Source organism: Salarias fasciatus, chromosome 2 (genome assembly GCF_902148845.1).
Source record: "Salarias fasciatus chromosome 2, fSalaFa1.1, whole genome shotgun sequence".
Classification (NCBI taxonomy): domain Eukaryota; kingdom Metazoa; phylum Chordata; class Actinopteri; order Blenniiformes; family Blenniidae; genus Salarias; species Salarias fasciatus.
Genome location: NC_043746.1, coordinates 9,458,907 through 9,474,014, shown reverse-complemented (window position 1 = coordinate 9,474,014; position 15,108 = coordinate 9,458,907). Strand labels below are relative to the sequence as shown.

Here is a 15,108-nt window from a genome sequence, read left to right as displayed (position 1 = left end):
TGATGCAATCACAGAAACCCCCATCACTGAATTTATCAATGAAGAAACAAGTCAGCCAGTCAATGGGCTTGCGTCTTCATTAAAGGGGATTTTAACAGGTGTAAGTCACCATAGCCGTTCTGTGGAAGTGACCTGTGAGGACGGGACGGTCGGAACGAGTGTAGTTTCCCCTAGAAGCCTGGATTTGTGGAGCGCTCGCCGCTCGTGTGTTTACATTGAGACGAGCGGCTCCCGTTGGTCCGGCCGCTGTCAGCGCGTGGCGCCGTGATTGGCCCGCCGCGCTGTCAGTAGGCCGTCGAGAAGCGCGAGGTGGAATTTCCCAGGTTACACAGCAGAGACTCGGCAGACCACTTCCGCAATAGATGTCTGGGCAGAGAGAGACGAGAGGCCACTGCGAACAGAAAGGTACTCAGCCTAAACACAGCTCTTTGTCTGCCGCTTCGCCGCTTCCCTCCGCTTTCCCCCCGCTCGCTCTCCGCCTCGAACCGAGCGCGTGCGGTGGGATAAACCGGAGGAGCTGGCGGCCGCTCGCCGCGCTCTGTCATTTACTGTTAGCTAGCCCACAGCTAACGAAGATGTTGCTAGCAATTTGCATGACAACAGCGAAAACTAATATTAGCCTTCTTCAGCCAATCAAGGTAGCTATCATTAGCTGGATGGAGCTAAATGTGATTCGCGTCTGCCGGATATGTTTTTGTCAGGGGGATTCGCGCGAGGTTTGCTATCTTTTGTCCTGCTTTTGTCCCTTTCTTCCCTGGACGTGAACGCTGTAGTTGTCATATTTAGCCATGGGAAACGCTAGCACACATTGGCCATATGTCTCATCCTGGCAGGGGAGCATCGTGGAGATGTTTCTGGGTTTCTCTTTCACATTCCTTCCTCCTCGATCGTTTCACTTGTGATCTTTACAACTCAGAAATAGGTGGACAGGCTTCCCTCAGTGGCTGAAATAGATTTTATCTGCTGTTACTCTGGGGGCCTTATAATTCTGCTATAACATAGTTAACCCTCAGTATAAACAATATTTCATGTTGCTTGAGCTTCTTACTCAAGCTGTCCATGATGATCCTTTTTGTGGTGCTTCTAAATTAACTTTATGTTTTCAATTAGCTCGTAAATACATGTTTATTAACAAACCTATATAAATAAAGTTGATGATTTTCATCAGGGCTCTAAATCTTGATTTTTCTCATGATATATAGAATGTATGATGGTGATTTCAGCCAACACAACCAAGATGATACAGATAACTAAATTAGTCAAATAGAATAAATTCAGCAGCTAAGTTGACTGAATTCTATGTCATTTTATTTCTCCTTTGAATCACATACAGTCTATGTAAAGCACCTCATTACTAATGGATTTTCAAAACTTGATATTTCATAACGATACGATTCTAGTGGGTTGATTTAAAGGTCAGGTGGTTCTTCTTTTTTTCAATTCTTTTCCGGTACATTGAAATTATTCATTTCCTCCCTAAAACCTAAATTGAAAGCAACTGTCTTTTTTTTTTCTTTCCACAGTTTGGGGGACCATGTATAGGAAGTGAGCCACGGCAATGGAAGGGAAGGGTCCATACCGCATCTATGATCCAGGTGGGAGTGAGGTGAAGGCCAGGGAGGAGGCCATGGGGGGAAGCAGCTACCGACAACTCATGGAGGAGAACAGCATGCTGAGAGAGCGAATGAAGGGACTTAAGAGCCTAGGTACGTTCCTTAAAAAAAGACCATAGGTAGCTAAAGAATGGACTGTTTGAGTAATGCTTTTGAAACTACGAACCAGCTGGCTGTAAATGACTGGAGACTTGTTTTGTTTTCAGATGAGTACGCAGACGTGCTCTGATAAAGTCAACGGAAAACTGAGCTATTTGTATCGACACATTATAAATCAACATGTATTCACTGGATGCACAAAGACATGATATGTTGCCTTTCATAACAATTGAAGTAACTTGATATTTTCATAGAAACATGTGAACAGTGGCTTTGCAGTAGCAAAGCTGTCATGCAGCCTCTATAGAGGAATGTAGAAAAACCTGAAAATCTACTGTGGTTGTACTTTAAATCTCTTACGTTTTTTGTGTTAATGGACTGATTATTTGTTTTGTGACTCACCAAATAAGTGCAGGTCGCACGTAAACCTCCACAGAGCCTTCGTCACATACTGATTTGGTGACTGCTCCTGCTGATGTCTTCAGATTCTGTGGCAAAGTGAAAAGAAACTCATCTGAAGTGCTGCAGGGCGGCAACTTAATCCCTCTCTCCGACTTGCAGGTGACTTGCTGGAGGAGTCTCAGTCAGAGGCGTCCAGACTTCGGCAGAGAGTGGAAGAACTCGTCAGGGACAACGAAGCCCTCAAGTCCTCCAGCTTTGCCGCCAGTCTGTGTACGGGAGGACACAATCACGCCGACACGCAAAGTAGGTCCCACTGACTTCATGCTAATGAGGAATATGTCAACATATTCATGTTTGTGAGTTATTATGCAGATTGTAACCTCTGTTTCCCTCGTCTAACACTTGGTAACCTTGATTTTTGTGTCAGGTAAACCTTGTTTACACCCTCCTGCGGAGCAGAAGGAGGAGCAAACAAGCTGTTTAGGGAAAACCCTTCAGCCCGAGAAGCCCAATGTAAGTCACTGCACCGTGCTGCTAAAAACAGCAAGTTTGTGACGTAGTTGTGGAATGTTCGGTTACTCCAGTCTTCCCTAACTTCTTGGGTTTCCTTCCAGGAGGCCTTAACAGAGTTCGAGGTGGTGAATATGGAGGGAAAGACTCCAGATGCATTGACTGTACGTACTGAACAAATACACCGGTGGTTACAAGACGCTCAATACTTGCCGAACAACATGACGGCGCATGACGATTATTTGTTAATATTCTGTTTGATGTACTTTAACTGAATACAATATTTCTGCCTCATGTCCGTTTCCTCCATGTGACGGACTTATCCCTCTATCCGTTGACTCATAATCAAACTCAACACTGGCAGCTCCAGCCTGAGTCAGTTAGGGGAAAGTCCAGGATTTTTACGGACTACAATTGAACCGCTGATTCATTCACACACTGCATCCTCTTGGATCTGTTCATGGGGCATGAAGCCATCCCGTAATATTTTATTTACATGACGTCTGAATAGCTGCGATTGACCCACTTGTTATTATTGAACACTCTGACGCAGATCCTAAACCAAAAAAAGAAAACACGCATAACGAACAATGAAGACTGAATTCAAATTCCACTGGACAAACCGGTTCGGCATTCTTTTGAGACAATTCATCAGTTCCTTTATAGGACAGTGACTCTCACGCTGTTATGTGCTGATGTGAACGATCTCGTGCTGTTTTATCCGTTGCTGAGTCACTGCGACTGACTCCTCACCTGTGTGGAAATCTCCAGGCCGGATCGGTGGCAGGAGTGATTCCCCTCCTTCCTCAGGAGAACATCGAGCTGGCGAGCCAGCTGAAGAGACTCGAGAGCTCGTTCAGCATATTCGCTGAGGAGTCCAACCCGAACCAGCTGCTCGCCCACCTCGGTCGCATGGCTGTGGAGTTCCACCATCTTTCCTCAAAGGTCCAGAAGAATGAACAGCGGACCTCCCTCCTACAGGTACCAAACCAAACCAAACCCATCACAGAACAGTGTCTTCTTATTTCGATAAAGGTATATTTTAACTTAAATATTTTTAAAATCTTGGTATTTCATTGTATTTTTTTGAACTGGATGGTCTTGTGCACATGACTGATCGTTGAGCAGCTGGCATGCTGACTTGTAAAAGCCGTGTAGTGGCAGGTTTTCTGAGTTGTGGGTGTAGCGACAGTCAGATGTAATACGCTGTTTCATCACGGTAACAGTCATTTTTGTGTCTGTGCGGTGGAAGTTAATGACACACAAAAACATCCACGGCTACACAACGCCGGGACCGGATGAGTAGTCAGTCATCTGCATAGATAGCACTCGAAGTCATTTCCCCAACGTTTTGATTCAAACTTTTTTCAAATGGATTTGACATTTTAAAAATAGTGATCACAGTAAAAACAAAAACGTCTTTCTCAGGCCCGTGTAAAACAGCGCACTGATTTCTATCTCTCGGGATAAACAGCACGTCCCACTTGAAACTATTTAATTTTTCCTTTTCAAAATGACTAACATCCAGCAGCAGGTGCATACATAACAGCTTCAGAGAAAAAGTGGTTAATATTCCGCGGGGTGACTGTGTGGGAAAAAAAGATGACATTTCCTGAACAATTCTGTTTGCACATGATTTGCAGTTTTTATTTTTTAAATATGCCTTTCTAGATTTTGGAAGAAGAAAAAAGTCCAAAATGAAGCATACACTATTTTGTGTTTTTTAGACTCTCTGTGAGCAGCTCAGGCAGGAGAACAATGAGCTTCGAAAGAAAATGGAAGAGGATCATCATATCAGGAATCGAGACTTGGAACAGCTCAGGTACTTTAAAAAAAAGAATCCTTTTGCGTAATGAGTTGGCTCAGCTTTGTGTTGCTTCCGTCAAAAAGCAGAAACTTTCACCGTCAGTAAGATGAAGAAGAACAAAGATGTGAAACGTGTCACTTCTGTACATTTAATTAAACAACACCACCATTGATATCTTTATTTTTTTATGAGCAGAATAGTTTGGATTATTGGATTTTCTTATGCGAATCGCCCCTCATTTGATGAAGAAGCCGTACAGATTGCTTATCTTGTCGCTGCCCATGCTTTCACTTGCGTCAGGGCATTATTCCAACTTTCTGTTCAGTCAACCAGAGTGGGCTTCTCAGGTTCTTCCCAAGAAATCCTGAACCAGAACCAAAAGTTCAACAAGCTCAGGAAAGGGTGTTTGTTCCCTCTCTCTGACACACATGTACACACACACATACTATCATTTTCATTTTCTTGCTGATTTAGACAGGAGAATCAGAAACTCAAAGAGCTTGTGACGGGAGGAGCGGCAGCAGCAGCAGCGTCCACGTCCACCGCGTCGCCGTCCGAGGGCGAGACGCCCGCCGTCAAGGAGGAGCCGGTTAAAGAGGAATCTGCTGCTGTGCGACCAAAAATGGAGGCCACCACACCCCAGAAGGTAGTTTCAATTGCATCAATGGAGAAGAAATGTTTTAATCACAATTAATCAGGAATATTGACGTACTGTCAGCTTTATTTAAAGCTTTGCTCTTTCAGAACGTTTGTTTACGGGAAGGGTGAATTAAAACTTCCTTGTTGATCTCATGTGATGGAGATTGTGGATTTAGGAATGTTTTGTGTGTCCACAGAGTGGAAAAGCTGCAGAGAAAACCCCAACCAAACCATGTGACGTTGAGGTGTATGAAAAAAAGATCAAGCTTTTAGAGAAGCAGAGAAAGGATGTGAGTCTATTGGCTTTTTTTTTTTTTTTTTTTTTTTTTTAAACTCGCTGCTCATCCTTTTTTGGCACAGGGGAAAGTCTCTGTGCACTTTGTTTCCAGTGTGTTGATTTGTTTTCACCTCTTACTGACTCTGCTTTAAAGGTGCTGGAGGTGAACAAGCAGTGGGACATTCAGTGGAACTCCATGAAGTCACAGTTCGAGCAGAAGGTACAGTGATGACTTTGCGGCTGCGAGCAGAGGGTGTGGGAAGACGCCACACACGTCACCGACCGAGTTTAAAGCCGCTCTCGTCCTTTTCGAACGCTTCTTCAATGCCAGAAATTAAAACACTGCTAAAGGATTAATAACAAAAGGAGGAATTACTCATTACTTTGAGTCAGTCTTGAAATATTACTCCAACAGTAGGAGCAGATTTCTGTTTAGTGACGGTGTTATACACATAAGTGGACGTCTCCTGGTGTGGGGGACACGGGTTTGAATCCGGCGCTGACAGACAATCACATCGGTTTGCTATGACTATCCCTGTGAAAACCAGCAGCCAGACACACTCATATCTTCATTAGTGGTTTGACGATTTTTCTTCACAAATGACGACAAACTATGTATTTATATGCACGCATTCATGTTGTGACTCTTGCAGCCACGTTTGAGGAACATTCCAGAGAATTTATTCATCTTCTTTAAATGCTCAACTTGAAAATTTTCTAAATGGAGAAATGACGGAAATGATTTCATAACTCCTGTAAGCATGAGGGTGAAGTTTCTGCACCGGTTGGCAGCAGAGCAGTTGCAGTTGTGTGTGTGTGTGTGTGTGTGTGTGTGTGTGTGTGTGTGTGTGTGTGTGTGTGTGTGTGTGTGTGTGTGTGTGTGTGTGTGTGTGTGTGTGTGTGTGTGTGTGTGTGTGTGTGTGTGTGTGTGTGTGTGTGTGTGTGTGTGTGTGTGGATCTTTGTTTTTTTGTTCTTATTTGAGTATGCTGCTCCAGTGGAAAAGGTGCAATCTCGCAGACGCTCGCTATCTCCTGAGCGCGCGCTCACCACAAGGCCTGTCACACTTCAGCGAGAATTCCCCTCACCTCGCCGGTACCCGCCGGCTTCCTGCCGCGGTGCAGCCGGAGGGCAGCAGACGTGCACTCTCTCACACTCGCACACCTATGGTTGCGCACATCCACAACTACAGACAAACCAGCGTTCACACCGTTCACATGAGGACACCATGCAGCCTGGGGTTTGAACCGCAGAACCCGAGATATACCCATTTGCGTCACTCGGCTTGGTGCTCTACATGAAAACAAGAATGCGTCTTTGATGCTGCTGTGGCTTTGTTTATGTTTGACGACACACATTTCTAAAGACACACATCCACCTGCTGGCGTTCATTTTTTTAAGAAAGATTTGTCCAACCTTCACAAAATGCTGTCTTCAGCGAAACGGATTTCTTCTGTCTCTCAGATCACAGACCTCAGACAGCGGCTGGCCGAGTCCCAGAAAACCGTGCTGGAGCTGGAGGCCGAGCGGGAGCAGAGGCAGCGTGACTACGACAAGAAGCTGCTGCTGGCCAAGTCCAAGATCGAAAATGTACAGGTGGGTGTCCAGCCGGACGCATCGGCAGCGGTGCAAGCTGCTCAAGGAGAGATGGTTTCACTAAGCTGTCTGTTTCAGGGAGAGAAGGAGTGTTTAAACTCTGAAACCACAGAGCTGAAGCAGAAGATTCGCTACCTGCAGGATCAGCTTCTGCCCCTCAGCAAACAGAGAGAGTACCAGGAGAAAGAGATCCAACGCCTCAACCGGGTGAGTGGAGGAGGCGCAAGCACAGCAACGCTGCGGAGACGTTTCGCTTCATGTGATCTGTTTTTGTTTTTAATATATCTGATCTTTCTTCCAGGCTTTAGAGGAAGCCTTAAACCTGCACACCCCCTCATCCTCGCAACAACCTCCTGGTCAGGGCAACTTTGCAGATGCAGCCAATAACCTGAAGAAACAGGAGCTTCTCACTCAAATCGCTGTCCTAAAGGAGCAGGTGAAAAACACAAGACAACACACACACACACATACACACACACACACACACACACACACACACACACACACACACACACACACACACACACACACACACACACACACACACACACACACACACACACACACACACACACACCCTCCCTGGACTGACGACTGTTCCGTTCTTCAGGTAAAAATCTTCGAGGAAGACTTCAGGAAAGAAAGAAGTGACCGGGAGCGAATGAACGAGGAAAAAGAAGACCTGAGACGACAAGTTGAGAGACTCCAGGGTCAGATTACTAATCTGACCAATCAGGTGAGTGTGAGATGAATTATCACTTTACTATAAGCTTTGGTGATAAATTTTTATCTGATACTTCATTATGCAGTTTTGTAACCAAGCCAGTTTGCCATTTATTGCTGATGATTAGGCTGAAGCGCTTCCTGTTATTACTTTTACACCCTGCGGTGAAATCTCAAATCTCTCTCACCTCGCATTTATCTGTCCCCCTCTCTTGCTGTGGTCCAGCTCCATCAGGCGCAGAACGAGTGTCAGCGGGAACGCACGGAGCGCTGTAAGCTGGAGCGCCTGCAGATGCAGCATCACAAACAGGTACCGGCTGCAGCTGGAGCCCCGCCCCGTCCCACTGCAGGTGTACTCAAACGGTGAATGTGGAGGCACAACAAGCCTCTTGTAGCGCATGGGACAACCAGAGACGAGCCTTGCAGTCTAGCGCCCCCTTGTGGCGGAACGCAGTCGTACATGACTGGATGATGACAGTGAAAGTAAAGAGCCTCACTCCAGCCGGCTTGTTTTATCAGTGCTCGGGGGAATCGGCAGGCGGAACGTTTGCCCCTCAGAGGGCAGGTGCAGCAGGGTCAAAGGTCAGCAGCGGGCCGGCCCGCAGCGGGCCACTGACTGGGGATCACATGTGTACTTGTGATCCCTCGCAGGGGCAGCAGCAGGACAGACGAACCTCAGACCCCTGGTCGGGCTCGGTGCTGAGCCCTCCCTACTGTGGTCCCTTTGTGCAGGTGGGAACGCAGGGCCTGGAGGGTTGGCCCGTACACTTCCCTCCCCGGATGCCCAATGCAGCAGGCGCCGCAGCCGCAGCCGCCGCAGCACCGCCCCCTGTACGAGACTTCCAGCCTGTTACCCCGGTAAGGGCGCTCTAAAGCCCCTCTGTCTCTGTCTCTGGAGTGACTCTGGCTCACTGAGGAAAGAAACAAGGCTCTTTTTTTCCCCCCCTTCACCTCTACTCCCCTTACATGCCGGGAGCAGCACGCTTACACTCTAACAAGCTCTGATAGGAAACCATAAACACTCAGGGGCTGCTGGTTGGGATGGGGGGGGGGGGTATTTAATGATTGTAACTGGGGTGGTGCTGTCTCTTTGATCAGGGTTTTCCTTGGCAGATGTCATTCCCTCAGCCGAGAGGGACCAGAGCGGCAGTAGGAGAGAGTTCAAGACCACCGCCAGAGAACGCAGGTGAGATACCGGCTGCTGAGCACCAGCGATTGTGCTGAGAGTTGGTCAGAAGTCTAGTGTTAGTACACCGTTTGAGTTGAGATCCTGATGATCTTTTTTTTTAATCATTATAGCTGCACATTTAATTTAATTGGAAAATGTCCATATAGTTTAGTTTATATGTAAATTTAAATAATTAAGAAGTTTTTTTTTTGAGCTTATAAGTCAGAAAAAAGTGTCTCAATGTATTTCAATAACTTTTCCAAGATTTGCCCCTTTTTTGAGATGCACCGTTATACTGACTGACTTTGTGTGTTCCTGTTTCTTCTCTTTTAATAATATTAATCAATGAGTAACTACTAAATATTAACCCTTTCCATATCTTTGCTGATCCCAGTTGCTGAATTCCGACTGGACTAACACTTTTCTAGCTCAGTTTGAGGGTGTGAGGGATGAAATTCTAACTCGTTGCTGTTTCATGCGTGCAGACCAGTCGGCGGCGGCGGCGGCGGCAGCAGCAGCAGCAGCTGCAGCGGCGGCGGCGGCGGCGGCGGGGGGATTCGGTAAAAGGGAGCGACAGAACATTGACCCTGGAAAGCACTAAAGCATCACCGTACCCACCTACTGGAGTCTGGGTAGTAGCATGAAATCAGTTTGTGTTTGAGTTGACAAGGTGTGATTTGATCTATAATTTTCCTACTGAACTGTAGATATTCTATTGTACTGTTGTTTATACTTGCGTTTTATAAGGCTATTTGTGAAACACTTCGCTATTCTGAATATATACATGAACTATTATTTAGATTTTTTTATCGGGAAACTTAAGTCATTTGTTAAATAGGTTGGAAGAATTGACATTGTTTTTATTTCCAGAGAATATACCTATGTGATTGTCTCTCTGCAAGTATGTGACAACCTGACATGTAGTTTGTTACTTGTAGGGTTACAGGAAGCCATTCCCCAATATGACTAAGACTACATATACTCATTCCAACAATGAATGATGATATAGGTACACTGAATCATAGAATTTACAATGTGAATGTTAATTGATTTATGAGGGTTTCTTCAGTACCATCGATGTTATAGAACTGTCCCATATGTGTAACTGTTCAAAAAGTGGTTGTTGACATACAAAAATTTTTGGGAAATGAATTTTGATGGTATCATACCAAAAAAACATGATTGTGATTCTTGATAATTTATTTATAACCTGCTGTTTTGATAGTTGCATTGACTAAGTGTAAATCATTGTCTTTAGTAATGCTGTTCTTTCTATGTTGTTAGTGTAATCCAAATATATTGTAGCTATTGACATTGTATGTTTGTATCAGACACGAGACACAACGCACAGAACATACACAACCTTTTTTTTTTCTTCTTTCTTTCCTCCTCCTCCTCCTCCATGATGATGGACCTAATCTCATTAAACGACACTTCTACTTGATTTGATCACTCATTTCGGTATTTTTACAGCATCTTGTACTGTTGCCCACAGTTCAGCCCCGACACGCAGTAACGTAGAAGGCGGCTCACGCAGTCAGAACTGCCTCCTCATCCTCCAACACCTGTTAAAACATCACATGAATTAGTGTTTGCCACACACACACACACACAAAAAAAAAAAAATCTGCCCAGGACGCGGCGCCGAGGAGATTTTTTTTTTTTTTTTTCCCATCGATATCTGCAGGCCCTCGACCCCGACTTACAGCAGTGCGGCCGCTCCTCGGAGGTAGAAACCTCTCCGTCCACTTCAACAACCAGCAACCCATGCCATGCCGACTGACCTGTGAACTGCTGTGACGGCCAGTCGAGAGCCCGGCGGCAGAGGCAGGAGCCACACCTCAACGCCATACTCTCACTGTTTCAAAAAGGAGGGTCAACTCCTCCCGAAAAGCAAAGCCTTGCCTGTTTTAAAACTGAATACCAATTACAATTTTCTTAGTATAGCGTATTTCAAATAGTCAGATGAAGGGCTTCAAAATGTGTGGAGAGACTTTGGGGAAACGCTCAGTTTTATAAGTGACGGGGAAGGAAACGGTGATGGATGAGAGCGGAAACGAGACATGAACAGAATTGCACTTTGAATGGTACGCTGTAATTACTGGCAGTTGTATTTTCCTGGTTTGTAGCCTTTTTTTTTTCTTTTTTGCTGTAGGCAAAAGCACATGTGAGACTTTTTGTATTTGACTGGCTTAATAAATCTATTCTAAATGTCTTAGTATGTCACTTTGCTTATTCACCCACCACTTTTTAAAATTTTTTTTAATATAGGACAGAAAGACAGATTATTCTCACCTTGGCATGACTGACAAAACAAAATCTCTGCACATCTGTGTTGTGTTTGCCATGATTTATTGAAAGTCGTTAACACGGAGGCGGTGACGGCTGACAGGTCACCGGGGTGGGAAGATGGCATGGTGCGGTGGGTCGGCAGGCCAGCCGGAATGCACTGAACGGCCGGCCTGACGCCCACCCTTCCAAAGAGGCACCACAGGGTTTCTGTTTTCAAGCCCCCTCTTCATTCAGCATGCCATCTTCGGGTGTCGGAAACTGTCGCCCCACACCGACTCTTCTAGCTCTAATTATCTTCTACTACAGCGTGTCGCTTAGGAAGAGGATCTAGTTAAAAACATCCTGCGTGTAGAGCTGCAGCAGGTATTTCCGGATGTCGGCCCGGACCTCGGAGACGTCGACGCAGGGGTGCCACCTCCTCACCGGCTTCCCGTCCGGTCCCACCAGGAACTTCTCGAAGTTCCACTTGATGTCGCTGGTCTTCAGAGGCTCCCAGAACAGTCTGCCGGCCTGGCCGCCAAAGCTGCTCCCCGCTGGGGGGCAGGAGCTCTGCGTGACAGGGTTCACTCGTTCATCCGGTACAACAAGCGCACGTTTTGGAAAATGTACAAGCTTATTCGATTCTGAACGTTAGATGGTTTTATTGTGCGCAGTTTGGGAAGCTCGCCATGAATTACCTTCAGGAAAGTGAAGACCTCCTGCTCGTCCTGTCCGTTCACATCTCCTTTCTCAAACAGCAGGAAGTTTGGAACAAATCCATTGCCCGGTCTGACATGTCTGGAATCCAGAGAGAGGGCAGCTTATCAGTGGACGTGGCTGAGAGCGCTGAGCGGCCTGGCAGCTGGATTCACGACAAGCACAGCAGAACTACCGACACTCTGCTGGCGGGACGGGACTGAAACATATAGTCTGTGTTAAAAAGCCGATCCTTTTCCCTAAAGGATGTTTACCTGATTAAATGAAGCTTTGCTGATGGATAGGGGGATTTACCAGGATTGAAATTCCTCTCTGCGTCCTGCTTCGGGGGGTCTTATGTTACACAGCTTTACCATTTTGTCAGTCTATATGAGTTCCTCAAAGCTTTGACAGAAACTCGAATCTCACTCTTTGGAAACTCGAGCTTCAACTTATAAATGATGAATGTTTGCTCACTTCAAACCCGGCAGGATCTCCTGGTTTTGTCCCGGTTCCTGTTTCCCGAACTGGTTGCAGGGGAAGCCAAGAACCGTGAGGCCGAGGGCTTTCATCTCCTCATGTAGTGCATTCAGTTCTGATTTGGGGAAACAAAAAAAAACAAACAGAAAATGAGTGGGAACCTTGATTTTTCCTTTTCTACCAAACAATAAAAACTGCAGAGGAGGTCGGTGTCTCTCACCCACATACTGGAAGGTGTACCCTCAGTATGTAGCCACGTTGACAAACAGGACGCTCTTCCCTGCGTAGTCGCTGAAGTTCACGGTGCGACTGCCGTTCAGGGTCCTTGCCTTGTATTTGTAAATGGTGCCATCCGTGGATGAGTCACATTGCTGTGGGTGTGGACAGAAAGTCAGAGGTTAGATCTGTTTCGACAGATGACCAGACTACTTCATTAACTCACCCCTATTTTCAGAAAAGCAGTTTTCAAACTCAAAATATCTATGAATTTGTGCACAGAGACTCATTATGTGAGATTAGAGTGTGATTTATTTTTGGATTTATGTAATTATAGCAGCCTTGACCTCTCTTACCTCACACAGGTGCTTCATTATTTAGGCTGTGCGTGATCACACATGTCGACTATGACATTATATTTCTTTTTAATTATTAGATATTGTCACTGACTGTTTAATAAAATTCCAAAAAGATGAATAGCTCTTATCTTTCACTTCATTTTACTGTAACATCATCCTGAAAAGTCAAATAAACAACATCTTCAGCCATCTCCAGTATTTTGTCCCATTTCCAAGGCAAATACCAGGAGCTTGTTTACTTAAAGGTTCCCGAAGCTTTAACCAAATAAGCAGCACGGGGGACTGAAGCAATACTTTCGCCTCCCTGCCTCCGCACGCCTCTGTTGTTGTGTGGACTGGAGTACTCCTGGCATCCACCTCATTACGAAACAGGTCCAGAGTCAACAGGAGAGGCCTGGAGCGCTGCTCCGGCCAGAGATGGCCAGAGGCTGGAAAATAATTCTCAGCGTGTCTCATGACAGGGCAGTAAACATTATTCACACTTTAGAAAGCAGAGGTGACTCTGTGTCTGAGGGGAAACACAAAGTGTCTGTGTGAGAAAATAATCTGAGGTTTAAACTGGACCTGATAACCTCTAAAAGTGGAATATTGAGGAAGTGTTTGGAGCCAGTAGTCCAGAGATAAGAGAAAAAATAATCAAACGTTATGATCTATGAAAAACACCTGTAGTGAACAGTGAAGATCAAACATTGATCTGGAGCTCAGCACAGAGAAACACAGAGGTCATGTGTTTGACCTGCCACGAAGAACATCCTGGAAAACACTGACAACACGCCAAAGCAAACTACCAGCACATGCAATTAGTTCAGGCCTAAACTGACTGCAAAACCTGCCTATTGTTTCACATCCAGGGTCGTTGAAGAGCTTTTTAAAGAGTATTTCTGCCTCCAGTTATCCTGGATGAACCAGCTGCGCATGTTTTAAAGTGGCTGTGATTTATTTCCTCCAACAAGCTGAAGATGCGCACGGATCACCGTGCCGAGAGCAAAAAAAAAAACAAAAAAAAAAAAACAAAAAAGGAGGAGGATGAGGATGTTTGATGTGGATGCAAACAGAGCTGGACATCAACAGGTTACCTGAGAGAACGATTCTCCGGCTCCGGCGGCGGTGCAGGGGCGCAGCAGAGCCGCCAGCAGCAGCAGCGACCACATCCTGCCGTCCTTCTCCCGCACGGACACGGATCCCTGTGGACGACTGGCAGCCTCTCCCCCGGGGGAAGGCTCTCAGGAGGGCGGAGGAGGAGGAGGAGGAGGAGGAGGAGGAGGAGGAGGAGGAGGAGGAGGAGGAGGCCATCGCAGGCAGAGATGTCGCCATCTGCTGACGTGAAGCATGAATGGATGGCTGAATGATGGATGGAGCTGTGTAATATGATGAAATATGTGGAAACAAACTGATCTCAGATGAATGAATGAACGAAAGCTCACCTCATCTGTTTACTCTCATAGCTGATTGAAATACTGTCTGTGAATGAACGAATGAATGAATGATGCTGATAAATGTGAGGAATAGTTCATATTTTCATCTTTGCTCATGAACTGATTGAACAGTGAATGAATGAATGTTTACATCATGTTTGAAGAATGAGGTGGAGAGAATGGACAGCTCACCTTGGCTCATTAGTAGGATTTGGGAGTGTGTGTGTCAGTAATGAATCAAACAGCTGGCAGTGTGCGTGCCTGCAGCTCAATCTACTGTGAAAATTCATAAACAGCACTCAGACTTTAGGGGAAAACACGCGATCTTTGAAAGCAGAAGAATAAAATACTCATCTGGAGTGAACATTTGAAACCAGTCTGATCTTACATGAATCCCACAATACTTTTCCTTAAGCAGAGGACACACACACGCACACACAGGTGTGTTGTTTTATTCATGGCTCATTTCTGCTCTCTCCAGGAACAGCTGTTGCCATAGTGAGCTGGTGCCTGGCCATCTGCCCTCTGGGCAGCTAACAGGCCACTTTGCAAGCCTGTTAGTGCTCCTCTTCTCACCGTATTTCAGAAAACCTCCACATCAAATCTACTTGGATCCCAAGGCGACACACAGTAATCACAAAGGAATACAGCTAAGAAGTAACTAGAAACCAGGAAAATAAGCCCAAATACCCCATGTAAACTCAAATTTGTTTAGTTTCCAAGTCAGTTTTCCACATTGATCAGCCTTAATGTTGATACACTTTTTTCCTGGATCACTTTAAATCAGCCTACAGAGTGACTATTCTTTCTGTCCAGTATGAAAACCTCCCGGGGAAGGA

The 15,108-nt window shown here is 45.7% G+C and overlaps 2 protein-coding genes across 7 annotated transcripts; one reads left to right on the top strand and one right to left on the bottom strand.

Moving 5' to 3' along the window:
* The first annotated feature begins 256 nt into the window (after positions 1 to 256).
* tnip1 (TNFAIP3 interacting protein 1) lies at positions 257 to 11,047 on the top strand. Of its 6 annotated transcripts, none has more exons than XM_030102358.1 (18): positions 257 to 405; positions 1,524 to 1,706; positions 2,274 to 2,417; positions 2,542 to 2,627; positions 2,729 to 2,788; positions 3,396 to 3,605; positions 4,352 to 4,446; positions 4,906 to 5,077; positions 5,268 to 5,360; positions 5,502 to 5,567; positions 6,810 to 6,941; positions 7,020 to 7,148; positions 7,243 to 7,377; positions 7,552 to 7,677; positions 7,891 to 7,974; positions 8,397 to 8,522; positions 8,778 to 8,850; positions 9,318 to 11,047. In XM_030102358.1, exons 2-18 carry the CDS (start codon positions 1,559 to 1,561, stop codon positions 9,431 to 9,433), a joined length of 1,995 nt encoding a protein of 664 aa, XP_029958218.1. In that variant the 5' UTR covers positions 257 to 405; positions 1,524 to 1,558; the 3' UTR covers positions 9,434 to 11,047. The 6 variants fall into 6 exon arrangements, with proteins under 6 accessions (XP_029958218.1, XP_029958210.1, XP_029958203.1 ...); XM_030102350.1 differs by having other exon boundaries at positions 8,763 to 8,850; XM_030102343.1 differs by having other exon boundaries at positions 8,316 to 8,522.
* A 120-nt stretch (positions 11,048 to 11,167) lies between these two features.
* On the bottom strand, positions 11,168 to 14,471 carry gpx3 (glutathione peroxidase 3). The gene is made up of 6 exons (XM_030114068.1): positions 14,462 to 14,471; positions 13,931 to 14,076; positions 12,500 to 12,650; positions 12,277 to 12,394; positions 11,802 to 11,901; positions 11,168 to 11,673 (listed from the first exon to the last, which is right to left on the bottom strand). Exons 1-6 carry the CDS (start codon positions 14,469 to 14,471, stop codon positions 11,452 to 11,454), a joined length of 747 nt encoding a protein of 248 aa, XP_029969928.1. The 3' UTR covers positions 11,168 to 11,451.
* Positions 14,472 to 15,108: the final 637 nt, after the last annotated feature.